We start from the raw sequence: 27,544 nt of genomic DNA on the forward strand, positions 1-27,544 counted from the left end.
GCCCTGTAACATGCTATTGCCTTTCTTTAAAAAAAAAAAATAGGTTGTATTCAATATTGAGAGTCTACCAGTGGAACAGACATAGTCAGTAGGAATGGAGTCTCCACTGCCAGTATATGGCTCTAAATTGGTTTAAAAAAACTGGGAAAAGTTCCAAAGAGATATGGAGGTGAAGGCAAAAGGAGAAGATGAATTTCTAATGTATGTGCCATTTGTGTGACATTAAACAGAACCTATAATAAGAACCTGTACCTATTTTAAACACTTTTAGTAAATTTCATTATTCATTTTTAAATATTCTGTTTAACATTATCTTGTAAAGGACCTAACAGGATATTCACTGACTAGGTATGAGTGTTGAACTTTTAACATAGAAAAATATGTTTACAATTACTTCTTAACATTCTGCCAAATGTGCAAATAACTGATTCTTTGAAGGTGGCATCTCTCAACAATTATACACTGACTTCATAGGCTTTTTATTTGAAAATCACATTTGTATCAACAAAATTAGTACTGAAAAAATACACATCCACTGATTATAGACCAGTGGCCAACATCCCATTTCTGGGCAAGGTGTTGGAGCGGGTGGTGGTGGGACAACTCCAAGCACTCTTGGAGGAAACTGATTATCTGGACCCATTTCAGTCCGGCTTCAGACCCGGGTACAGTACTGAATCTGCCTTGGTTGCCCTGTACGATGAACTGTGAAGGGAGAAGGACAGGGGGACTGTGTCCCTGTTGGTTCTTCTGGACCTCTCAGTGGCTTTCAATACCATCGACCATGGTATCCTTCTGGATAGGCTAGCGGGATTGGGGGTTGGAGACACTGCTTTGCAGTGGTTCCGCTCCTATCTCAATGGCCGATTCCAGAAGGTGGTGCTGGGGGACTATGGCTCTGCGCCATGGCAGCTATGCCATGGAGTACCGCAGGGATCCATTTTGTCCCCTTTGCTGTTCAACGTCTACATGAAACCGCTAGAAGAGGTCATCAGGAGGTGTGGGCTGCAGAATCATCAGTACACTGATGATACCCAGCTCTACCTCTCGTTCTCCACCAATCCAGGTGAGGCAGTGGCTGTGCTGAACCAGTGCCTGGCCGAGGTAATGGGCTGGATGAGGGCCAATAAACTGAAGCCCAATCCAGACAAGACGGAGGTCCTGTTGGTTGGAGGATCGGGCTTCGGAGAAGGTGAATTGAACCAAGTCCTGAATGGGGTTGCACTCCCTCTTAGGGACAAGGTCCGCAGCTTGAGAGTGCTCCTCGACCCAGAGCTTTCACTGGAAGCTCAGGTGACAGCGGTGGCGAGGAGCACTTTCTTTCAGCTTCGGCTGTTCCATCAGCTGCGCCCCTACCTGGAGAACGACTGCCTGGTGACAGTGACACACGCGTTGGTGACTTCCCGACTTGACTTCTGTAACATGCTCTACGTGGGGCTGCCCTTGAAGATGGTCCGGATACTTCAGTTGGTTCAAAATAGAGCTGCCAGGCTGCTGACGGGGACTGGACGTTATGTTCACATGACTCCAGTTCTCCGTCAGCTTCACTGGCTTCCCATTGAAGTCCAGGCCCGATTCAAGGTGTTGGTTATCACCTATAAAGCCCTGAACAACTTGGGTCCTGGTTACCTGAAGGAGCGCTTACGTCCATATATGCCCGCCCGCCCCCTGAGATCAGCGGGAGAGGCCCTTCTCTGGGAACCCTCTGTGAAGGAAATTAGGAGGGTAAGTACTCAGAGGGCTTTCTCTGCAATGGTGCCCAATCTATGGAATGCGCTCCCCAGAGAGGTCCGCCTGGAGTCGTTGTTATTTGTTTTTCAGCACCAGGCGAAGACCTTTTTATTCAAATGTTACTTTAATTGTTAATATTATTTATTTATTTTATTCTTTGGCCAGGGTGACTTAATTTATACTGTTAAATTATATTGTTTTATATTATGTTATTTATTTATGATTGTGAGCTGCCCTGAGGCTTCGGTGAATGGGTTGGCATAGAAGTTCCCTAAATAAAGTAAATAAATAAATAAATCCTTTGTGGCAGTATTTTCAAGTCTTTTACAGGGAATGAGTGAGTTAAATTTCATCCAAATACAAATAATACTGGGATGAAAACTTGGTGGTTTGAAAATTTCACAGATTATCTTCCATGGCTATCAGATGCCTTACTTTTTACTATACAGAACATTTTCAATAGATTCCTCCTTAATTGCTCATATAGATACTTATAGCTATAAGCATCATTTAGAAATGTAGATCTGAAGGAAAAAGAAGGAAATTTAGCACTTGCATTAACCACATCATATGGACTCTGTTAGTGCCAATGAATGTTATTAAGACTAATTGGCAAAGTTCAAACAATCATAAGCTTAACAAGTTGACAGCAAGCCCTTTTGTAGAGGGAGTGATAAAAGCAGGAAGTCTCTAACTGACCAGAGTATCCTATTTGTTCCAAACCATGAAGCAATTGCTATTGGTTTTTGAAGAACTGAGGATATTAAACCAATATCAAGCAGTAGTTCATTATCCTGGCTTGTTCCAAAGCTGGAACCAAGTTTCTCAGTTCAGTTGAAATAAAGGAAGGAGCAAAAGAGATGCATGTGTGAGTACAGCCCTCATTCATATCTTGTCTTATTAAACTTATATGGCTGAGAAATAATTGTCTGACTGCAGCCATCAAGGTTTGTGATGGAATAGCTGCATATGGAGACTCTTGAACTGAACATCTGTAGGGTGTTTGCAATGTCAAACAAGCCTTAGTTTGGCTGGCAAGAATGACAAATCATGTAGTGCCAGAAAGGCCCAACTCTTCTAGTGTTTACTGACACAAGTTATAGCTGCATATCCCTATGTATGGGGACTTAATATGAAGAAATCCATTTTTTTAAAGTGTCAAGGTTTCTTACACCTAATAGTTTTGCAGATTTGGCATTAGCTTTTTTCTCCTCCTCCTCCTCTCTCTCTCTACTTTTGGTAAGAGACAGAATGCTCAGTTAAATTTTTAGATGTTAAAAACATGATCAAGCCTGTCTGGTTGGAAATGTTTTAATGTCAGCAGTGAGCGGCCAATAAATTTTTAATTCAAGCTAGAGCAGCTGAAAAACAGGTTTTGTTGTCTAGTGCTCTCCCACATTCTGCCAGCACATTAAGTGTGATAACTGATATTCAAACATGTAACCTTCTGTTCAATTCAAATGAGTTATCTTTAGATACATTGAAAAGCTTCTTTTTTGGTGAGTACTTCATAATAGAATCCATATTTCATTTTGCTTTTGTTGAAGACAGACTACAGTAAGCCTTCTAAAACAGTTGTTCTGGCATATACTCTTAAATTATGTAATTCACCAGGGTCAACTCAGCTGTTACAATCACTTTCAAGGAAAGGGGGTAAAACACATCATTATTATTATTGCTATATGATCTGTGTGAGGTGAGGGTTTTGTTTTGTTTTTTGGCTCTATTCCTAACATTTTCATGCTGAAATTTATCTGTTTTTTTAAATCATCTGAAAGGTTTTCGAACACTATGTATATACAAGCTCTTCATTTTAAATGGCTGAGAAATGAAACGGTATAAACAGAAGGAGGAAAAATGCTTCTGTTCTCCAATCTAGCATTAAGTACCATTTGAAGGAACAACAGGCATGTTTCCAAACAAACTATTGCAGTGTACAAATTACCCAGCAGGGACGGAGATAACAATGTCTCTGGTGTGGGTTTAGATCTTTGCAACAGCTAACATTTCATCAAGGTTGTCTAGGAAACCACATCTTTAGATATCTATCTTCAAATGTGAGCAGTATGTATCTTAGTTTGGGATGCTTCTTGAGGGTACTAGGCTACAATGGTAATGTAAGGGTGATTACTGTTTACACATCAAGGCACAGATCCCACCTTTTAATTATCAGGAAACAAAGGATTTGATCATAGGCTATATTTTTTTAAAGTTGTCACCCTAAGGCTGCCTTTGACTGTGACTAAGAAGAAACTACCTTGTGCTCATGTGGAGATGACCAGAAGAGAGTTGTGAAGATCTGTTTCACTACGGAACAGCTGATTTTTAAAACTGGAACACTAGCAGCCACTCAGAAAAAGCCTCTGGACTTTGTTATTGGAACTGGCCACTAGCTTCAATCAAATCTATTAAGTGAGTCTATTGATTGGTAGCTAATGACCTCAATGGAGCATGTGAATTGCTCTTGAGTAGTCCAATAAGGGCTGCAACATTTCAAACTGCAACCATTTTGCTCCTACAGTGCAATGCAGATCCCTTTATTTCTGGCTTGAATAATGAGTAGCCAAAACGGCAGCGCTCTGCTTAAGGGTGGGAGACTAATGAGGTGTGTGTGATCAGTGGCCACAGGATGCAAGTTTTCTGCTGGGAAAAAAGAAAAAAAAAAATGGAAGCGAGTGGAATAGAGTATTGTGGAAGAGGACATAGAGGACTGGCTGGCTGATAAACCGAACAAGAGTACTCCATACTGTAATATTCTTGTTGTAGTCCCACTAATTCTAATCTAAGGTTGGTTTGTTCCCATAAATGTAGTCATGCTTGGAAGTAGAAAGTATGTATAATTGCCTGCCATGTATATTTTCTACAAACCTGTAGGCTACCTTTCTCCCATAAAGCACACAAGACAGCTGAGGAAGATCAATTGCTAATAGGTAGGTCACACTTAGATTTAAGGTTTCTGGGTGAAAATAAGTAGAGACTAGACATATAAGAAAGAGACAGACTCATTCACAAGTGGCCTGTAGACCAAGAAGTAAAGCAAGACTTAAGATCTTACAGGAAATAAGTTTCTGCCCCTGTGCAGAACCTGCACCAACCTTTAGCCTTCTCATTTGCATTTTGTAAAGATAGCTCTTTACATTCATAATGTTGTTATTACAGTAGTCGTTTGGAACAACATCCAATGGTAATACAATGTTTCCATGAAGAATACATTATCCACTGATACTAGGCTACCAGTTAAAGCTCTTTTGTTCTAGAATTTGGCAAAGTGGCTTCACTACTTCAGAGGCTTAATGTTCAAATCCTATGCATCTTTAGACCAGACCAAACCTCGCCTCCATACTATGCTGTAAGTTACAGACCTTTTTTTCTGCTTAAACTTGCATAGATTGCAGTTTAGGGGACAATCCTACTATAAAGACTGGCTCCACTCATAACAGCCTGCAAAAGTTGTTGACTCAGACTCTGATTCAGAAGTAGAGGAGGAAGGGCTGGAATTCTCAGCTGACTTCCCAAGGCGGACAGGGCCAAAGATAAATCAGGCAGTCACTAAGAATTAGACACTTTCAAGTTCTGTGGGAAAGTCCAGTGAGCTGCCTGCTATAGGATGGGTGACCTCAACATCATTAGTATGATCTCAGAGTGTTGGGTTAAGAGGATAGATCCATCCTATGTTCCATGTAATTGGCTCATATGCCATAGTATATGCCCTGAAGTTGGCGTCAGCTCTTTTTGTTTTGGAAGGGAGGCATGTTATTTAGTTCGAAATCAACTTCTTATCATTAAGCCTCATTTCCCAGGAACCTAACTTTATTTATTTCTTTGCTACTGACTTCTGCAATACTCTTCTTTTGTATTACAAAGCCAGTCTGGCTGGTCAGATTTATTTAAAACTTATTTTAATTGCTAAATTATTGAATTAATTAGGATTTTAAAATTTTTAGCCGAGAATGCACCGGGGGTTTTTTAATGTTTTTTTAATTGTTATATTATTATTATTTATGTATGTTTTTATGTATTCTTTGTGAGCCGCCCTGAGACTTTGTTGCGATGGGGACGGCATAGAAATGTTTTAAATAAATAAATAAAATTTAACATAATGAAGTATTTTAACTAGAAAGTCTTTGTCTTGAACTGTTTGGAAGGAGATGGACCGGTCACAACACCAAGTTCTACCTGCTGACTCAGGAGCAGCCCTTTTTCTGTCTAAATACACACAGGATTGCATCCCTAGGTAGACAACTTCACAATCCTTCCTCTATACTGTGGCACAAGTACAGCTAAATATCCTTACATCTCCAGGGAAGGTCCACTAGTGCTGTGAATGTGCAAGTTTGACAAGCCTTTTTTTGTACCACAATCTTACCTTTTTTAAATCAAGTAGGTTTGCTGATTTTCCCAAAAGGCTACTGCTCTGGCTTTTCCTGTAGGTCCCTAGAGGAAATTCAGCTACTCCTACAGGGGGTTTGTACTAGTCCCCTCTGACTTCGCTGAAGGACAGGAGTGGAGAAAGAGGGGAAATTAAAATTCCCCCATCCTTTAGAAAAACTAAATGAAACCGTCTTGCAAGAGGATGGCAGCCGTTTCCCCATGCTCAGTCATTCGCAGTCACACTATGCTGTCCAGTAACCGGCATTGATAATTCCTCATGAATAAAAATGCCAGCATTATCATCCACAGCTATGTTGTTGACATGCTTTTTTGCAATTTCACTAAAAAATACTATTAATTTTCTGGCTTCACAACAGCTGAGCTACTCCCTATTTGAATATACAAAAGAGCATTTTGTTTAAACCAAATTAAAAGCGTTCCAGTAAATGACTTCAATTTTGCTGGCTATACCATTCCAGTGGATACTAGTCTAATCCTGCAACCAGCCTCCCACCCTAAAACCCTATTCACTCCTATCCCCATCTCTCCCACTTCCTCAGTCACCCCCCACCACACACACACATTGTTTTATGCTTAACCCTTTCGTGTTGGAAAGCAAATTCAAGCAGAACAGCAGATTTAATTGTCACAGCAGAAACTCCATCAAAGTAGAACAAACATCCAGTGGGAAAGAGCTAAGAAGTGGAAGATGCCAGGCTGCTTTCTTTATTAACACCTTTGTTTGCAAACAGCAATTGAAATGGGGGAGCACAAACATTCTGGGTACCTTCAAGGCACTTTCCCATCTAGATTAAGTGCCGACAGCCCTCATTTGAGTCAGCCTGTAAATCGCCATGTCTGCCAAGCCCTTCTGGCACCTCACCACTTTATTTGTTCCCATTTGTATCTAATGCTTTTGTCAACAGTTCAACACAAGGCAAAGCAAACAACCCACTACAAACACTGGGGGTAACAGCAAGGAGCAGCGAATCCTTCACAATTATCCAACCCCAGCTGCTCAAGGCCTGTCCAGGCCGCTTTCATTTACAACAATGTCAACAAAAGGCTGAAACCCAATAACTAGGGGTGGGTCAATACTACCACTGTAAAACCCTCTGGAGGAGGAAATGCTCTTCTCCCGCTTTACTGCTTCAGCAAACACGCAGAATAATTCAGCCAGATAGACGAGGCCTTGTCTAATCATTTGTCGTGCATGAATTATTCAAGGCTCGTCACATAAACTGCTTAAAGGACGGCTCCTCAAATATTTCAGAGGAAGTACCAGCTGTCCAATTTGTTAAACGGAAGGCACATTAGGCAAATCCTGACACAGAGGACAGAAGGAAACTTGGGCCCTCATTTATTTATTTTTTTAATAAACAACCGGGTGTCACTCCTTTCAATTGATTGATTCTTTTCCCCACCCTGCCTGTCCAAATGTTTCTATCTCCGTTATCGGGGTGGGGGGTCTGATAAGTACCACTGTGATAAATTTTATTTTTAATTATTATATTTTTATTCCTTTTTCCTCCCAAATAAGTCAGGGCAGCTTACACAATTCTCTTCTGCTCAATTGTATCCTCACAACAACCACCCTGTAAGGTACATTGGGATGAGAGGCTGTCTCTGACCACAAGTCACCCAATAAGCTCCATGGCTGAATGGTGACTAGAACCCAGATCACCTGAGTCCCAGTTCCAGGCTCTTAACCATGACACCATACTGGCTCCCTTATGACTTCTCAGAACTTGGAGATTATAGTTGCCTATTGCTGTCGGATGAGAAAACACATGGTAAGGCTCACTCAATACGTGTTAACACTCAAAACCAGAAGGCTAACGATTGCTGTTGTGGTGCAGTACTGGATGAAGTGTTGAAAGAGTGATGCAGGATACACAGGTTAAACCTTCACTCACAGGAAGCTCTCGGGATGGCCTATCAGCATTAACATAAGGACATCTAATTCTAACAGAATTGAGACAAAGAAAAAAAAAGGAGTCTAAAAACCACATAATTGGCAGTGTGTGTATTTAACCGACCTTACAAGTATTCACAGGATGGTGGAAAAAGGCTGAACACCAATGTTCAATTACTAAATCCTGTGGTATCAGAGTGTATATATCCTATGTCACAGGACTGTTGTGGGGATGCTGCGGAGGAACTCCCCTGTACTCCCTTTTGGAGGAAGGAAGAGGTAAACTTTTAAAATATAGGTATACATGCATGGGAAGCCAGTCATTCTAACATCTCACCAAGTGATGTCCTCCCAGAAAACAAAAGTAACAAAGTTATCTTTACCATTCATCCTGTGTGATGAAATGTTTATATAACAATGTGAAAAGTTGCTAATCAGCTATTCACTCCAAAGTGTTCACAACTTCAACAACAAGAACAGCAGCAACACCTCGAAGCTAAGGCTTCTTACATGGTCCCCCTTTTCATTTCATCCGCCCTACAACTCTATGAGGCAGGTCAGCCTGGGAGTCCAAGCCTGGCTAAAGTCACACAGCAAGCTTCATGGCTGTATGGGGACTAAAACCTCAACTCCAGCCATTACAACACACCAGCATATAAGTTTTGTTTAGCAGAGATATAATCTACAAAACAACTTTGGGTGTTTTTCTCTTAACTGCATACCCCTGCTCAGTCTTTCAAAACTATTTTCACTCTCAACAGTAGGAATACAAGTGTAAAGATTAAAAATTGGGACTAAAAATCTAAGCATATTTCTAATGAATACAGTAATACACACAAAATGTGGACTTATCTGTTGGCCATCTACCAATGTGTTGCATACTCTTTGACACATGCTTCTCTTTTCTCCCTGACTAGAATGGAAACAAGTTTAATCCTTATTTTGCATAAGCATTTAAAAGGGAAAATAACAACTGTGGATGAGAACTAACATTGCAACATAGTTTGATGCTGGGCAGCATAGTTTGGGTGTGAACACAGGCCGAAACATGCTTTGTAATAGTTCATGCCATAACATGTACAAGATAATTCCAACACCAAAGAATTGGCGACGGCATCAAAGGATAGAACTTAGAAATCATGGGGTGGATGCCATTGGTTTCAGTCTTGCAGCCTTAACATGCTAGCAGTAACACATTTTAGCAATTGCTGCATGCACCTCCTATTCCTATGCAAACAAACAAACAAACAAACAAACAAAAAGTCTAAATTATTTCAATGTCTCTACTCTAAATATGAGTGAATCTCAATCCAATACATAAACTAAGAATTATTTTGGGATATCATTCCTGCTAAAAAGCATGCTGAATAACAAGACGGTAAAAACATGTCAGAACAGACCCTATTTAATACAGGCAAATCAGGCTCCATCTGATACACTATCCTGTAGTAACTACAGTCCAGCTTTGGAAAGCGCTATGTTTCAAACACTGCAAACATCTTAATAAAGAGTTTTAGTGTATAATCCTATGCACATTTAGACAAAAAATGTCTCAGCATGCCCCAAACAGACTTCTTGTGGAACAAGCGTAAGACCTGAGTAGGATGGTGTAAGTTGGTGACCTGCAACGGCAGAAGGTTGGACCCAGTGGCTTTCTTGGCCCCTTCCAATCTTATGATTATATGACTGCACACTTAGTCAATTAATTGATAATATATACATGTGAGTGAATGCAAGAGTTGTGAGGGGAAAACCCACTAACCCTCATACAAACACACCCCAAATAGTGTACATATTCCTTATAGGAGCTATCTTGGGAAAAGAATTACTTTCTTCTCTTCCTCCCACTATTCTGAGACCCTTTTATCTATGGCAATTATATTTTTAAAATGCATCAACAACAGTCTGCTACTGAATGAGTTAAAACAACTTTTAATCCAAATGCAGGCTACATTCCTATTTCAATGTATCTTTTGTTTGTCTGTTTCTCATTGCTCTATCTCACACACTGAGGGTTCCATAAGAGGCTTTAAAATAAAAAGAAATCAAGTAGTAAAAAAGTGTGGTGCACATGATAACCTGTATTAACCTTCCAATCCAAGCTTCACGAAAGCTATAATTGCAAAGCTAACCATTGGTTGCTAGGACTATATATATGGATATTGCAAGTGTCTGAAATGGTCAATCATTTCAAGTGGGGAGATTAGGAAATTTGGCCTGTATCAGATCTGGAAACAGGTCTAGAACTTCAGAGCTACCAAACTCAATTTTTCCTATTTCTCCCACTCATCTGGAAGCAATCTTTAAAGCTGCACACATGAAGTTATAAGCATAAAAATCCCAAATATGGTAGCAGACAAGAAGAGACCACAGGGACACATGGTGTGTGTGGGGTTGGGTGGGGGAAACATACAACTGAACAGGTGGCTTGTATTTGGTGCTGAAATAATCAACCAAAATTATTAAGATTCAAAAGACAATTGTAAATGTTGCCATACATGCCATACATTAGTGACTATATTTATTTCAACCATTTAATTCCTGAACCTAAAGCAAATTCTTGGGTTCTACAGGACACTCTGTTGAAGACCTTACAACTGCATATATACTAATCATGCAGTATGTACAAAGCCCAATACATCATTAACATGAATGGATCGTTGAGAAAATGTGGCAGAAATGGAGAGATCGCTGGCTGAACTCTTCTAGCAATTATTTTAAAATCTTGAAATTACGGTACCTCATAGTATCTAGAAATAGACATGCAAATCCTAGCTTACATTCCTCAATGCTTTCACATGGCAAAATCTGTTGAGGGACTGATCAACACCAGGTAGCCCCGGGACAGATTTAACATCTTGTATATGCTGTAATTATTTAGTGAGATGTTGATTAAGGGTTTGATGGGAGCAGTACTTAAGTTCTGGGAACCAGTTAGCCAGCAACTATTTCACTGCTGCTTATGGAATTGATCTGGCTGATTTGAGCAATGCTGAAATACTTTAAGAGGTACAGTGGTTAAATTTCTGAAGAAAAAATATATTGTACTTATATGCCATTCTTCAGAAAGCACTTTTCAACAGAAAGTTAGAGTTCTTTTCCTGTTTGTCCTCTACATGTGCCACCAAGGACTGATTGTATCTGGAATGCTATATGTAAAACTGCAACTAAGACCATGTATGGAATAACTACCTCCATTCAGATTTTAAGTAGTCAGTAAAAATTAAAAAAAAAGCCTCTACGGGAGGTTATCTAGGAATTGTATGTGTACCACCTTGATGTCCTTTGAGTAAAGACAAGATAGAAATGTACCAAATATAGATCTACTTTCCTTCTCAATGAATTATTATGAATGGGCATAGTAAAATGGTCAGCTACTTAGGAAATTCCACACCTTAGCTCAACCACTGAATGTGCCCTATCAGTTGATTAAAGGAGGATCCTTCTGCATAAGAAGAAAGGCACAAGACATAAACTAAATTATAAGGAAAAGAATTATCCTAATTGATTATTTCAGGCAATATAGTTTACCAAGGATAGTTTGTACTACAGTTTAATTTTAGAAATGGAATAATCAACAAGCTCAGTAAATATTCGGTCTCTTTTAACATACTGTTTTAGTAATACTTTGCTATTTTTTATTTTTATTTGCTTTTATTTTATGTTGTGTATAGTCTTCTAGCAGCCCTAATAAGGAGGAAGATGATTTTAAATAAGGTCATGCAATAATAGATGTTGCTGGCAATAATGTATGGCACCCCATTGATCAAAGAACCCCAGCTGGTTATTTATTTAAAACATTTATATCCTCCTTTTAAAAATGAGCTTAAGGTAATTAGCAATAAGTAAAAAACAAAACAAAACCCAATTTCAAAAAGCAGTACAATACAAACACAGAAACACCTCAGTGCTGCAAGTGAAAAAACACACATTTCTATAGATGCTTAAAACCATTTCAGCTGCACAGCCATCCTAAACAAGACTTAGAAATCACACATTTTGATGCAATTATGTTGTATGTCACTGTGGTTAAATCATGAAGTCAAGAAATGAGTGCAGTTATATCAGAAGCAGCTACCATACCAACTTCATTAACTAACTCCTCCCACTGTGCATAATACAGTAGCACTGTGCATCTAGCACTATGAGCTGAGTTCAAAGGTGGTGGCTAATGAAAGCTGCAATCCAAACACTTCATAGGGAGTAAGCCTCATAGAACATAATAGTATTTAATTCCAAGCGCACATGTCTATGATTGCACTTGCATGTATGCAACCACAGGGCAACTTTAATCTCGCCCCTCCCATTCATTAAGCAAATATGGAACATTTGTATAAACAGATTCCTTCCTTTTCAAGAGATGCAGAAAAGCCAGGAGGTGCTGCTTCTATTGGTTAATATTTGGATACAAATGGTTTAGGACTGACTGGATGTAATATGCATCACTTAAAAGCATCTCAGTATTCTTTGATAAGCTCATAGCTCAAAAGGAAGGAGAAATACGGAGCAATCTGTTGCCCTCTTAATGCAATTAGCAGATTAAAGCAGTATTTCACTTCATTAAGATACTGACTGCACGCAGCATTAACTGATTATATGACGTACACAGTGTTCCCCCTACAGTCCTCTCAGAGACACAGTGGAAAACAACAAGGGTAAGCCAAGCAGTTTACAAGTGAGCATCTGGTATTGACATTAGGAACAGAACACAAAATCTACGTTGCTGTGTGCCCAGGGGGTTCGGTGAAAAAAGCACTACATATCAACTCTCAGAGTCATCCAACAAGCTCACTGCTGGCTGACGGTGAGATGCTTGATAATTATCAAGTATCACATTTTAGCTCCAGCAGCACTCATACAAACATCCACCACCATCATTTTAAAAGGGAAGAGGTAATCAGATGTACTCCTCCTTCCCTGCTTCTATTGGGATTCACTCGGAATCCTTCCCCCAACTCCCTCTAACCCAATAGTAGCCCAGCAGAGGCGAGGTAAGGTCCAGTAAACTGTAGAATAAACACAAGCGATTATTTCAATTTTCTACTCAGATTATTCTTTCGTGGCAGACCAATAAACCCAATAATGCCTAGATTTACTAGAAAATTTTTTATTCATTTCCCCAACGCAACAGAAAGTAAGCTAATAACATCCCACCGAGAGGCCTGTCAGACTAAATCCCTCAACTACTGAAAGCACTGCCTGGATAAATCTCACTTCACTTTCCATTCTGCCAACCACTTAGGGCAGGGCCCAGGGGAACTCTTCAGCTTATCCCTCCTCACGCAATGTCACAAGCGCAAGCCAGAGTGGCCCAATCAGTGCCAAGAAAAGAACAAACTAAAAAAGATTAATTCACAGATGTTCATGCATTTCACATACACTGTGCCCTATGGCCCGTTGCTAGGGCAACAGGAGACCACCAGTGTGCGCTTTATTGGCTTTATGAAGTGCGTCTTGGGGACTATAGTCCGAGAATTGCTGCATGATAATAGCAAGGCTTTTCAGGAGCCTTGTTTTGTGTTTATCCACATTTAACCCTCGGAGTATTATTAAGCACATTGCTATGCACAGCCATGGCACCCCCATGCCACACACATAAACAGGGTGGGAAAGATATGCAGCTTCCAAATCTGAGAAATGCAGACATACTTCCCGAGGTTAGTATCAGATAGGTCTGTGATAAAATTCAGATGCAAGCTAAAAACAACAAACCATAGGCACGTTGATTGAATCTGACGGGAAGGGATGTTGACTCCAGTTTATATGCGTACATGTAATACATACACATGCGCACATGCACCCGGCCACATATTTCCCAATTCTTTAAAACAAAAATAAATCCTCTAAATGAAGCCAGGTAATAATAAATCCAAAAGAAAGAGAATTTTGTAGAGCTTCTTCAAAACTTTGGAGTCACTTACTGTATGGAGAATTATTTGTTTCTTGTATGCTGAGCTTTCACAGGGTTGTGGAACAGAAGGTAATCTATAAATTCACACAAAGAATCTAACCGGGAACCTTCCTACTCTTCCTTAATGTGTTTGTTCGTACTCAACAGGCCAGCAAATGCTTAAGACTAAAGAGGTTTTGTTAGAGCTCTTTTCCGTTTTCCTTGAGGGGCTAGGGGTTAAAATCACAAATGTCAGGACTCTTAGAGGAGCAGCACATATCAAGTGTTAATCCAAAAAGAGAGAGGGTGGGGGGAAGAGGGGGCTAGCAGAATAGATCAATAGAGAAACAGCTTACATTCAGATTCACTGGAGAAATAACATGCAGAGACAATCATTTCCTGGGAAAGCTAAAGCCTAATGAGAATTTACTCTGTCTCTTTTCTTCAGACAACCAGCCCTTTTGTGGCAGGGGCTTCCTGACTGACAGGAACTCAGGGCCCCTTAATAGGATTTCCATATTATTTCCAACACCTGCCTAGAAGTTATTTGTTTACATTGAAGGAGGCAAGATTCTCAAATCAGACATCTGCTTCTAGTTCAGGCATATCTTAGGAAGCCATCGAGAAAGCAGCTTTGTTACCATGGTGACATTTTTATTTCTTCCCTTAGTTGGCTGGAAAAAAAAATTAGCATTTTCAATTTTATTTTGTTCTTCAAAAGGCCAAATGTTGCTTAAGAAAACACAAAACTTCAAAAACTGCTGTAAGCAATGGGTCACCCAAGATAGTTGTGTTTGTTTAGCCTAATTTAAAAAATCAGACATGAAATGCTAAAGAGGAAGTTGATTAAATTTCTTATCAGATTTTTCTAATTGGTACACATGCACCAATCCTCTATTTTTAAATAAACACAGGTAGTTTACAACAGATACACTGGTTTTCCCAAACAGTACCTTCTGCATCTTTTAATATTCACCAAATTTATGACTGAGAAACCATGGCCAGTCGGCAACACTCACACTGTTGCCTGCTATCACCTCTCAAATCATCCCAGCTCACAGGTTCTGAACTTCTTTGGGCCAGTGACACATGGAATTTGAGTCTGCTATGGGTGCTCTCACAAAATGGCTGCCATAGGGACCTGCCCATTTCTAAATTGGACAAGGGAGGCATGGCTGGCCATGAAAGATTTATTTTCCAGAAAGTGAACCAGTGAGAATTGAAGTTACTTGCCCAAGAACTTAAGTCCAGGTTAGAGTTGGAGTCTGAGCTCTGAAATGCAAAGCGCACTTTTGAATCTAATGAAAGTGGTGCTGGAGGGCCGCATATCACTTTGAAGAATACCAATTTAAACATTTTAAGAACTGAAAAGCAGGAAGGGCAGGAATCCATGACAGGTGTCCCCAGTCCTAGCTCTTGAGAAACAGGATCTCCAAGAACTGTAGATTCCAAATTAAGATGATGAGTGATGAAAAAGTAGGTAGCACCAAAAGAAACTAAGTTGTATCCTCTCTAAATATTCTGGGATGAATGATTTTAAAGAGGAACCTCAAAAACTTATTCAAAAATTCCCCATGATGGCCAGTTGCCCCAAAGAATAATTTCCATTAAGAATAATGCCCTACACTTCAAGGCAGAGGTTTGATAATATCATCAGGTGAGTCTAACACATCTCCAGGATACTTGTCCAACAAAAGATGTGAACAAGACACCTTTCCTATGAGGAGGATGGAAATAAAGCTATGAATTGGAATAAATTTCCAGGAGAAGGATCCAACCTGTGTACCTGAAAGATATTTAAAATGTGACATGAAAGTTGCTATTTAATGGGGAAAATGGGAGCTTATGCCAGTAATGCTGATTTTTAAAGAGACAATTCTCAGACATTTTCCACCATGGTTTTTCAGTATCTCAGTAAGAACTAGGACCCTCTCTAAACTAGTATGGTCCACAATAGCTGTACCCTTTCAGTATATTCTGCTAGTAAATAAGAAAATAGCTCTCAATTTTCTAATCTTTATCTTGGGCAAACCACCATCTCTCACCCAACCCAGATTTTTTAAAATGTCATCCTGGACACCTCAGAAATAGCTTAATAAAGCACTACTTTGTCTGGGAGGTATTTCAGGGTTACAGTATTTTAATAAAATACCTTATGCCAGCAAGGGTTTCAAATTAATCTATAGAGAGCATTATAGCCTTTCCTTCTTCTTTGGCTGGGGTACACAATCTGGTGCCCTCCAGATGTTTTGGACTACAACTAGGAAATGAGAATAAATTTCTTCACTTCACACTTTAATGCTAATTTATATAATTTCATGCTTACAAAATTGAGCTAACCTATGAGACTCTATTTCTCCAATCAAAAATGCATACAAAATATATTTATTAGGCAAAATAGCATTAAATGCATTTTATTAGGAAAATTGCATGCAAGAAGTGTCTATGTGTTAAGCAAAAATACATCTAAAATACATGTGAAATGTACACAAAACACACATTCAGGTGAAGTTAAAAAAAAGCATTTCAATGCTTGGGAGAAAGTAAAGATTCAAGAAATTTTCAAGGTTTGCTATTAACTGATTTTGAGATTGGCCAAATAAACTGAAACTGAGAGTTTCATTCATCTCTAATAATGACTCCCACCAGCCCTAGCCTGCATAGCGAATGCTCAGGGTCTATGGGAGTTGTAATTTAAAGTATTTGGAATGTACAAACTTGCACATCCTCACTTTGGAATATGGAAGGGATATAGACATGATATATATAAATTAGGCTAAAATTATTACTAGCATAAGGTAGTTTAAATATTTTAATGCCAAGTTTCTCAATACCTCCCAGATAGTGCTATATTAACCCAGAGGATATTTCAAATTGCACAAAACCTGTTACAGTTTGTAAGACTATTTATAATTAATTCTGAGCTTATCAGTTTAGGGGAGGAATGCAAAAGACAATTTATACAGCTGAATGAACACAGAGTTGATTTTTAAAATTCAGTTTTGGTAAAGTTTGATCAGTTCCCATTTCTTCTTGCCATCATCTTTAGACTAGACATTAGGTGAACATGAAATATAAATATGCTATTTTCATGCACGTTTTGTTCAGTATGAATAAAATGTAACACTTCTTAATATCATCACATGAAAGCTAATTATGATAATAAAACTATATGACAGCTTGGAAAATTTCAAGCTAGACAGTTCAGTATGCACACACCTTTTCTTGAAATATATAAGCAATTGATGGGTGGGATAGAGGAATTAACACAGTTTGGAACTGGACAATATCTCACCCTGTTTTACTCAACAAATCGCATGCCTAGTATTCACTAACAGAAAACTACGTGTCCAGACTATTACTTCAGACTTCAGACTGCAAGGGAGATCCCAGAAAATGTGTTTCTTGCACATGGAAAACTAGTATGTCAGGAAGTAGGTTAGACTAGATTCACCTTCCACAATTTGGTGCTCTCCAGATGTTTTGGGCTTCTGTTCTTGTGATCCCTAGCAGCATGGTCAATAGATAGAAATGCTGGGAGTTGTAAACCAAACATGTAGAGGGCATCAGGGTGGGGAAGGTTGAACAAGATTCCTTCTCCCTGACATCTAGCTTACTGCACGCTGAACTATTCAATCACAGGAGCACAGACCAACAATTTGAAGTCATATAGGCTTACCCCAGACTTCACTTCTTCACAGCTTAGTGAGAGATTCAGGAAAGAAAAAAATGAACCCTTCTTCATACAGTACATAATTAAACAACGGAATTGCTATAGCATATGACTATGGTCACTAACCCTGGACGATGTTACAAGTCTATTAGAGGATAAGTGTATTAATGACTCCCAGGAATTACACCTATATATTGCCTCTAAGTTCATTTTCATACCAGCTGCTGAAGAAAATGAATGGGAGAGTGCTGTACACTTGTGTCCTGCTTGTATGTTTCTGTGGGCAGCTGGCTGGTCACTGGGGGGAAAAGAAAGCTATACTAGATAGACTTTCAGTCTGATCTTCCTATGCTCCTACAATTTCTCATTCTATTGCCATGAGGCATATTCAGCAGACTCAGGTGGTTCAGACAGCCTGGTGCCCCTACATGTTTTGGAGTACAACTTCCACCAACCTCTGTCAGAATGACCAATGGTCAAGGAATACGAGAGCTGCAGAACAAGACAATTGTAGGACACCAGATCACCTCCCACTAATGTGGAATCTGCAGAGAATTTCAAGGTTATCAAATCATTGAACAGCCACAAATTTAGTAAGGGTACAATCCTTTGCAACTTAAAGCAGAAACAAGGCCTACAACTCCCAGCATATCCCAGGAGCACTAGAGAAAAGACAGAAAATCTAAGTATTTGGAAGAATACATTCAGTTATTCTTAAATGAATGTTCTATGCTACATTGCAATGAACCAACACCATGAATGGGGAAGAAACCTCATAAAAGGGCAGGTTTGAGAAACACATTAGAGCATAAGGTTGATGATAATCTAAATATGTATATCTGCAAAATTTTCATGATCCAACAATAGGAAAAGGCATGATAAAGAAAACTAAAAATCAAACACTTGGAACAGTCCAAGGCAACAAGCAGGTACCTGCTAATTAATATTTGTTTCACTACAGCAGTTATGTGATGCGATTGCAGACAAGTAATCCTGTCTCACTCAATTACATCATCTGTCCACTCAAGTTCCACCACCTGAGAACCAGTTCTGCCCCACAGATATTTATTCACCTTTCTACAAATAATTACAACACATTTGCTAGAGTTAGAGTACCTGTTACATTTCCCACAGCCTACATGCCCAAAGGCAATGATCAATTAATACTTAACTACTTGCTGTACTGGCAGGCCTACAAAAGCTTTATCATAGAATCAGAATAGTAGACTTGGAATGGGCCAAGAAGGCCATTGGGTCCAACCCCTACTGTTGCAGATCACCAACTTACAGCATCCCACTCAGATGGCTGTCCAGTTTCTTTCTGAATGTCCCTGGTATGTGAGAACCCATCACCTCTCTAGGAAACTGGTTCTTCTGTCGTATTGTTCTCACAGTGAGAAAGCTTATCCTGAACATTGAACTGGACTGTGATAAGGAGATCTCTTCTTCTCACCTCATGCCACAAAAATGCCAGGCAGGGGTCCCTGGCAAAATGCAGTGTTGTGAAATTAAGGGTAGCTCACAGTATGCTATTCTGGGAAAGCTACTCTAAACTCATGTCCATCTCTATGTTAGAGCAGAAACTACCACTTGCTGCTTTCAGAATCCGGTAGTTGAGATTCTGAGCATTGTCTATACTGAACACCTGCAATCTCAGGAAAAGTGGAAGATGTGATGACACTCAGCTCACAATGTGGAACAGAATCACAGATTCAACACCGTTACAGCAGCCACAGCATTGGGGGAGAATAAAGTTGTTAAGCAATGAAGATGCAATAAATGAGCACGTGCAGGCAGCAAGTTAAATGTTGAAGTGAAGTCAATAAATTCCTGACTAATTCCTGGCTTTCATGCACATCTTTCACACATTTTTTGTGAATACAAGTTGAGACTTTTTTCCCTAGCTGAACACAGGAGATGGTTACACTGTAGCACTATCAGTGAACAGGGAAAAATCATGCTGGTCACATGTACATATACAGGGAACCACATAACAAAAAAAAGTACTAGGCATAGTGCTAAAAGTATTTCTCTTTCACAGCTAAGTTCACTGCAAAATTGGTACTTTCAATTTCTTTCTGACGTGATTATAGAGGCATAAATTTACATTACATTAGGTATACAAAGGTATTTCATTAGTTTTGATTTGACACAACCTCCCAATCTTTATCATGGGCGTGAGGGTGAGGCCCAGTAGAAGGATCCATTCCCACTTCACAACAAAATTTACCACTGATTCTAGGAAAGTTAATAAACAAAAATGTCTCTTTTTTATTGGCTATAGACAAACATCACAAAAAATTACAGGCAGTCTGCCCATCAATCTACCATCACAAACCACAAAGGTTTTCCACTGCTTGAAAGAAAAGCAAAACAAATATTCCCCATTGTGGAAACAGCAGTTCTGAGCTATTGTGGATGTGACTTTATGGCATGAAAGTGCCAGGAGAGGCAATAAGAAAGCACCGAAGCTAGACAAATGCTTAACTGCACCTTAACCATAGACAATGTTGGTTAAATTTACCATATTTATGCACACTGCATTCTAATCAATATGAAAACAGAGCCAAACCATACCGAAAGGTCAAGGCTTCCACACTTCCACTGATAGTAGGGCCCTTATCATCAGTGAGCAGCAGGGCTGTGCCACTGGCTTTTCCATCCCACCCACATTAAGCAAACATGCACTGAAAGCTATGAGCATAACCACATGAAGTACTGCAAAGACGGTACAGATGCATGGCTGTCAAAGAAGGAAACCATGCAACCTTGATAGCAAACCAGCAGTGCAACCTTGCTGCCCTTGTCCATGAAGATCCACTGCACAATTAATGCATGAAGGGACTCTTCCAACCACACAACCTGCCTAGGTTTACTCAGAAGCAAATGCTATGCTGTCAGATGAGGTTCTTTCTCTAAATAGTGTTTTTAGGATTCCAGCCTAAATTACCATTACCCAGTTCATTGGCTAGCCCCTTGCCAGAAACAGTCATAAAATAAGCGACATAAAAACAGGTTGCACATGAGGTGGTTGAGCTCACCAAAGCCAGCTCTTCAACACAACTTGGGGCTTGCAGTTTCATAAGCATTCTATGATTTCAGAAGTTCTAAAATAAGTGGTTTCTCTTGCACAGCTGTGCAAATAAATATTGCTGCACTTTCTTGGTGATACACTGTACTTTTGGCCTAAGGTAACTTCCTGCAGCGATCTAGCTTTCTAACTGTAGTGACTTTTTATTCTCAGGAGGTGTTTGTGCATATTCTCATGTGGTGTTGGGTGGTTAGGATCAGTGTAATTGTGAAAGAAAATGTAAGAGGAACATTGAAAGACAAAATCTACAGTACATGTAAAGGGAATAGCAGTACCTTTTCAAAAATATGGGAATAAAAACACAGTTAGACATATTTCTTCACTCTTCATACTAGCGAGTAGGTTACCTTAATTATCTCATTCTTACAGCAACACCTAAATTTACATTTTATGAGCTATTCTAAAATCTGCCCTGCTTAATAATCTGTATCTTCAAGAAAACACTTGAAAGCGTCTCTCACAATTAAACTCAGCCACAACCTTGTATAAATCAAACTTTTGCTACCATATCAAAACGTTACACAGGGGCTGCATAACATTGCCCACATCCTCATTACATGGTACACTAATTACTACCAGCAGATTCAGAATTTTCTGCACATTAGAGGCTTTTAGAGGAGCTATAAAAAATTTCAGGCACCATTAATTTAAATTTGTATTGAAATTTCCCTTTGACAGATGGCCAAAAATTACTTATTATTTAGAGCACCAGAGCTGCCTGTTTGCACATTAGAAGAGGAAAGGGAAAAATTAAAAGCAAGGAGGAAATTTATGTCACGTTCATTACCTGTTAAATGTTAAGGAGCATTATCTTGCATGAATAAATTATTTCATACAAGCACACAGTCTCCAGCTGCTGGCAACTGGCACGTTCTGGCTGATAAAAATCATCTCAAGTCACACAGCAGACAATCATAAAAAGCCTTTCTTAACCAGGAGCCACTTAAGAGAGGGCAGATCAATAGAACAAGCAACTAACTGCTACTCTGGGCATCATGGATAACATTTCAAGAAATTAGCAAACTATTTCACCTTGCAAAGTTGGCAACAAGCTCGAGATGCTGACACAATCCAAACTGTGACTTAATGGCTATACAAGACAAACATTTATTTTTAACAAACAGCAACTATAAAACAGTGCAAAAAGAGTTGCACCTCCATGCTGTCACTCCAGATGCAACCTAATGGCTTGGGGAAAAGAAAGTAATTCAAAATAATTGCTGTTGAATTAGCTTCATCTCCTGAACAGGGATACACCTCACTGGTTAATCTCTATTGCCTTGTCTTTAGTTCTCAGGCAACGCTGGCCAGCATACAAGATGGGTTATACCATTATTCACATAGTGTTTTCTAACTCTGTACACACACAAACACAGCCTGCAATAGCCAAGAATCTCTGAGCAGTTAACAAAAGTTAAAAACACACAAAACAACAAAACAATAAAGCAATAAAACCACAGCATTTGCAACTCAGACAGCACAGAGGTACAGTAATGGGACAAGATAAAATGCGATATTAAAACTAAAGTTTAAAAGGTAACTGTTAAATTCTGAAAAAATAAAATTCTTTTTCACCTGGCACCAAAAGGGTACAGAGTGGGTGCCAGGCACAGCTCTTTGGGAAGTCCATTCCACAGGTGGGGTGCCACAACCAAAACAGTCCTCCTCCTGGTAGCCACCCACCTCACTTCCTCGAGAAGGGACTTCTGGGGAAGAACCCCCAAAGATTACCTCAGCATCCAGATAGGAACATAGAGTATGAGGTGTTCCTTTAGGAAACCTGGCCCCAAGCCATTTAGGGCTTTGAATGTTAATGCTGACACTTTGAACTGAGCCTGGACTTAAACTGGCAGCCAATACAACTGGAAGAAGATTGGCGTAATACATTACCATAAGCTAGTCCCCATTAACAGTATTTCTGCCCTGTTTTGGATCAGTGGAAGACTCTGGACCATTTTCAAAGGCAGCCCCACATACAGCACATTGCAGTAATCTAAAGGAGAGATTATCAGAACATGGACGACTGTAGCTAGGCTCTCTCTGTCTGGATAGGGTTGTAGTTGCTATATCAGCTTAAATTGATAAAAGGTGCTCCATGGCACTGAGGCCACTTGTGACTGAAGTGACAGCTCTGGATCCAAGGGCATATTCAAACTATGAATCTTTTCCTTTGTGGGGGGGGAGTGCAACCCCACCCAGAACAGGTTGAATATCACCCAAGTGGAGAGATGAACCACCACTAACAGCACCTCCATCTTGTCTGGATTGAGTTTCAGCTTGCTGGCCCTCATCCAATCCATTACCATGCTGCTTCAGAGTGACCACTGCCTCACCTGGGTTTCATTAAAAAAAGAGATAGAGCTGAGTGTCATCTTAATATTGATGGTACCTCAGTCCATACCTCCAGATAACCTCCCCCAGCAGTTTTAGGTAGATATTAAATAGCATGATGGATAAAATGGAAACCTGTGGTACCCCCTGATATAACCCCCATAGTTCAAAACAATAATCCCCCTGAACCCCATTCTGGAATTGGCTGATTAAGAAGGAGAACCACCACAATGCAGTACATCCTACTCCTAGCCCAGCCAGCCTATCCAGAAGGATACCATGGTTAATGGTATCAAAAATCAGTGAGATGTCCAGGAAGATCAACGGGTCGCAACCCCATCTTTCTCCCGGCAAAGGTCATCCTACAGGGTGACCTAGGCAGTTTCTCTTCCAAACTCAGGTCTGAAGCCTGACTGAAATGGATCTAGATAATTTGTTTCATTCAAAAGTGCCTGGAGCTCTTCAGTCACCACCAGCTCAAGCACTTTGCCCAGGAAGGGGATGTTGGCCACTGGCCTATAGTTGTTAACATCCTCTGGGTCCAGGCTAGGCTTTTTCAGGTGTTAATTACAGCCTCTTTTAAAAATCTGGCACCACGCCCTCTCTCAAGGAGGCATTACAGGCTCCTGGATACAAGTAGAAATCCCTTTCTTAGTTCTTGAAATGAGCCATGAAGAGCAAGGGTTATGCATACAAGGTGGTGGACAAGATTTGGCCAAGCACCTTGGTCCACTTCCTTGGGCCTCAATAACTGAATGCCATCCAATAGAACTGGACTGATGCTCTGGCTGCTACTGTTGGTTGAACTGCATTAATTGCAGGGTCCAATGCTCAATGAATCCAAGTGACTTTATCTTCAAAGTGCTGTGCAAATTCATCACAAAGAGCTACTGAGGAGTCCATAATTTCTTTCTCTGGCCCTGAACCACTCAGAAAATCTGCTCAGGATGACACTGAGAAGATACAGTGCTGGTGAAAAAGAATTTCCTCTTTGCCACCCTCACAGTCATAGAGTAGGCTTAATAATGAACTCTAAGCCATGTTCTATTGGGCTCTGCACAAGTTTTGCTCTACCTGCACTTTAGCCATCTTCCCTCTTCCTTCATTGCCCTCAACTGCCCTCAGGAGCTGGCCAGGCTCTGTTCAAGGCAAGAGGGTTCTTGGGTATGTTTGTGCCAGCAGCCTGAGACATTTCTGCATTTCACAGAGTGACCTGGCCTTCAGCAGGAGCGCCAGTCATGCCAGCTGGAAACTCCTCCAGAGCCCTCTGGAAACCATCAGGAGCCATTAGCCTCTGGAGGCAAACCATTTTAAAAGGTCCCCCCCCCCGACCCACCCACAGAAGCAAGCTGATAAGGCTGGCAGGAATCATTAGGTTGGGGGAAGAACCAGAAGAGGGGATAGTTGTGAGTAGATGCCATTCACATTTATGATGAGGTCAGTGTTCACACACTGGGAAAAAAGTGAAAGCAATTATAGTCTTTTTAAATTTCACTAAGAATTTTGGTATTTTAATAATGTACTTCTACAAAAGTGCATGGTTCTTTATTCCACAAACCATGTATATGAAACATTATTTTGACCCACTAAGTCACAAGCAGGCACTCAGCCATGAATATCCCTGTGTTTTGCAATTCGAGGCAAGCAAGACAAAATGAAAGAAGAGGCCCTGTTAAGCCCTTGCAGGGACAATAAATATGACTGAAGGATGCAGCTTAGTGAAGAGCCCTAGCTTACCCTGTTTATTCTATATACGTTTATCCATGAAAAAAGTTAGTAACATTAATACTAAGACCGCAACGCTAGTTAAAGGTGGCTAAAAATTAATGGAATATCAGAGGAGTGCATGCAGTGTTCATTATGTATTTTTTATTATTAAATTGATATGCCACCTTTTAGTCCAAGCAGAACAAAAGGTAATTTACAAGCATACCATGATACATACCAATCATATAATGTACATTAGAAATACATCTGAAATACAACCATTTTAAAATATGGCAAAGTTAAAGCAGCAAAGAGACACTTATTAGAAAAATGACCTTCCAACATACATATATTAAAATGTCATGTTACATTCTTCTAAAAGGAAAAACAGAATAAGTCTGGCAGGTGTAAGTTCCATAGCTACAGAGAAGCCTTCTTCATTGAAACCCAAAACTTAACTTCAGACACTAAAGGTATTCAAACCAAGATCTCACCTGAAAAGGGTTATATGGATGGAGATGGTTAGTAAGATTTTTTCTTTTTAATCAAGACATGAGCAAGCGACTGCTTTGATAGCGAAGATGAGTACAAAAATAATTCATGGGGTTAGCATTAACTTTCAGAAGCTCAGATTTTTAAATTTATGCATTTATTTTAGTTGAAGTTGCCCTGATTGTCACCTTTGGTACCTTTGTACATGTACACACATACACAAACAGTATTTTCTTCTTTCTTGGTAGTTAAGTTTTGAGACCATACTGTTTTGGTGATGGAACAAAAATTTTTCATTCTGTAGAAAGGCAGTTCTGTTGCCACAGCAGTGCACACTGCAAATTACTGCACAGGGAAAACTGACTGCTTTTTGCAGCTGTTAAAAGCCCAAAGAGTATCTGTGAAACTGACAAGAACATGGCCCATCTCATTCTATTGCAACACAGCAATAATGTAAACAACACCAGGAGAAGGCTAGACAGGGTTCAAGCTGCAGAACCCACACATTTCATGAGAGAGACAAGAAAGAAGCAAAAGTGACAGCTGGAAAGTGTAACCAACTGTATACATAAAGTCACCCTAATACTTCCTGTTACCACTTTAGGTGAAAAGCTTCTTGATTGAGTTGTTTATACTTGTAAATGGCATCTGATCTAGAAATCATACAAACTACAAACATGTGCAACCAGAAAAGTCAATGTTATTTCTTTAGTTAACTATTCCATTTAGATACAATTTTTCATCCAAGATGCTCATGGCAGCATAAGATCTCTCCCATTACTGCCTTTTTGTCTTAAGAACTACACTGTGAAATAGGCTGACAGGAAAGACTTGACGGCTGTGTGAGATGCAGGTTTAAACCTGGACTGCCTTAGACCTAGTTTAACAAAGCTAAATTGCCATACCACAAGGAATTTTAATTCAGAATAGTGCTCAAGTGTTACTGAACTCATCTTCGTATCTAGTTCTTCTTACTACTTTGCACGAGTAATTTTCCACAATGTTTTCATCTAGTTTGGTCCTAGTAAGCATCCTGTGAGATGCTGTCTAAGGGAAAGACTCAGATTCCCTGAGTTAAGAAAACCTCTCTGAATCCTGTTGGATTTGGTAAAGATGTGCTGACACTGGAAAGTTTAGCATGTTTCAGTTCAAAAGACTTCCAGACCTCTTCTGATTTGATGGCTGGAAGCAGGCAGAGCTGGATTTTTTTCAGCCGATTTCTGCTGTGGTTTGTATATTTTTTAAAAAGTTAATGAAATTTGCACAATTTGTGCTATTTGTGCAATTGACAATTTCTGTAAATTATGTGCTTTGTGTGAATCAGCACCCAAAGAGTACATAGCCTCCATGCAATTTGCACAAATTCTACTATAGCCATCTGTTTTTCGGATGTTGTTGTGAAGAAACTATATGATTTTGTGCAGTTTTCCTTAAGGGTTCTTTAATGTTCATCTGTGGGGGTTGGAGACATGGCAGGGATCATCTGTGGCTCCAGTGCTGAGCAGCCCTGATGGTGAGTGATGTGAGCAAAACTATACAGCAATGGTCCAGGCCCATTCAAGAAATATGTGAGATAGGCACAGTTGAGCCTGAGCACTGAGGAAGCATGGGAAAGGCCCAAGAGCACAGTTTCTCCAGGCCCACCATCTTTCAAAAAGGTCTGCATTCACCAGTTCATCACTGCGGGTCTTTTATGGCATGATACATTTCTGATAAGAGGAAAGCGTCATTCTCAGGGATCACCAAACAAGCAAGTATATAGAAATATTACCCATTGACCAAAATACCATCCAGCAGCTGTTGGTATTCTTATAGTTCAAATTGTTTTGACAGAGTTTCACATGACTGTCTTCCCATGCTGATGTGCCACATTACCACATACCCCGTCACCCACAGAGGAAATACAGAGCAGATGTGAGGAAGCCCTCTCCACCCACTGATCTGTGCATACAGAGCTCCTCCACACTGATAGGGCCAGGGTCACTTTCATATAAGATAGTAATGGCCACTGGCCAAAGGCAGCAGGGCATGACTGCAGTATGGCATGGCAGGGTGCAAAGGGTGCAAGAAGGATGAGCGTGACCTGTGAGGGCCTCCCCCACTTTACGCTTTCTTTCAATTTTGTTTTTTGGTGGTGGGGGAGGGGCAAAGCTTGGTTTTCATTTATGTAGCAATTTTGAAAGGAGCTACCAAGATTCCGTGAATCAACATGGATCTCATCATCTAGCAGCAGTCATAGCTTTTCCTATGCTTCAGTTTATCCCTAATAAAATACACTACAATTCTTTTATGCTATTCCTTCCATCTGTAAATGGAGTCTTACCTTTATGGAGTCTCTGTCTT

The 27,544-nt window shown here is 39.9% G+C and overlaps 1 protein-coding gene across 12 annotated transcripts in view; it reads right to left on the reverse strand.

Moving 5' to 3' along the window:
* The window catches only part of LOC123031600 (transducin-like enhancer protein 4), a 158,121-nt gene that overhangs the window by 44,343 nt on the left and 86,234 nt on the right, over nt 1–27,544 (reverse strand). For all 12 annotated transcript variants that reach the window (XM_044446781.1, XM_044446780.1, XM_044446776.1 and 9 more), the window contains one exon: nt 27,525–27,541. In XM_044446781.1, the coding sequence (XP_044302716.1) occupies nt 27,525–27,541 (17 nt within the window). The remainder of the gene's footprint in view (nt 1–27,524; nt 27,542–27,544) is intronic.

Source organism: Varanus komodoensis, unplaced genomic scaffold, assembly GCF_004798865.1.
Source record: "Varanus komodoensis strain SLA01 unplaced genomic scaffold, ASM479886v1 scaffold5, whole genome shotgun sequence".
NCBI classification, from domain to species: Eukaryota; Metazoa; Chordata; class Lepidosauria; order Squamata; family Varanidae; genus Varanus; species Varanus komodoensis.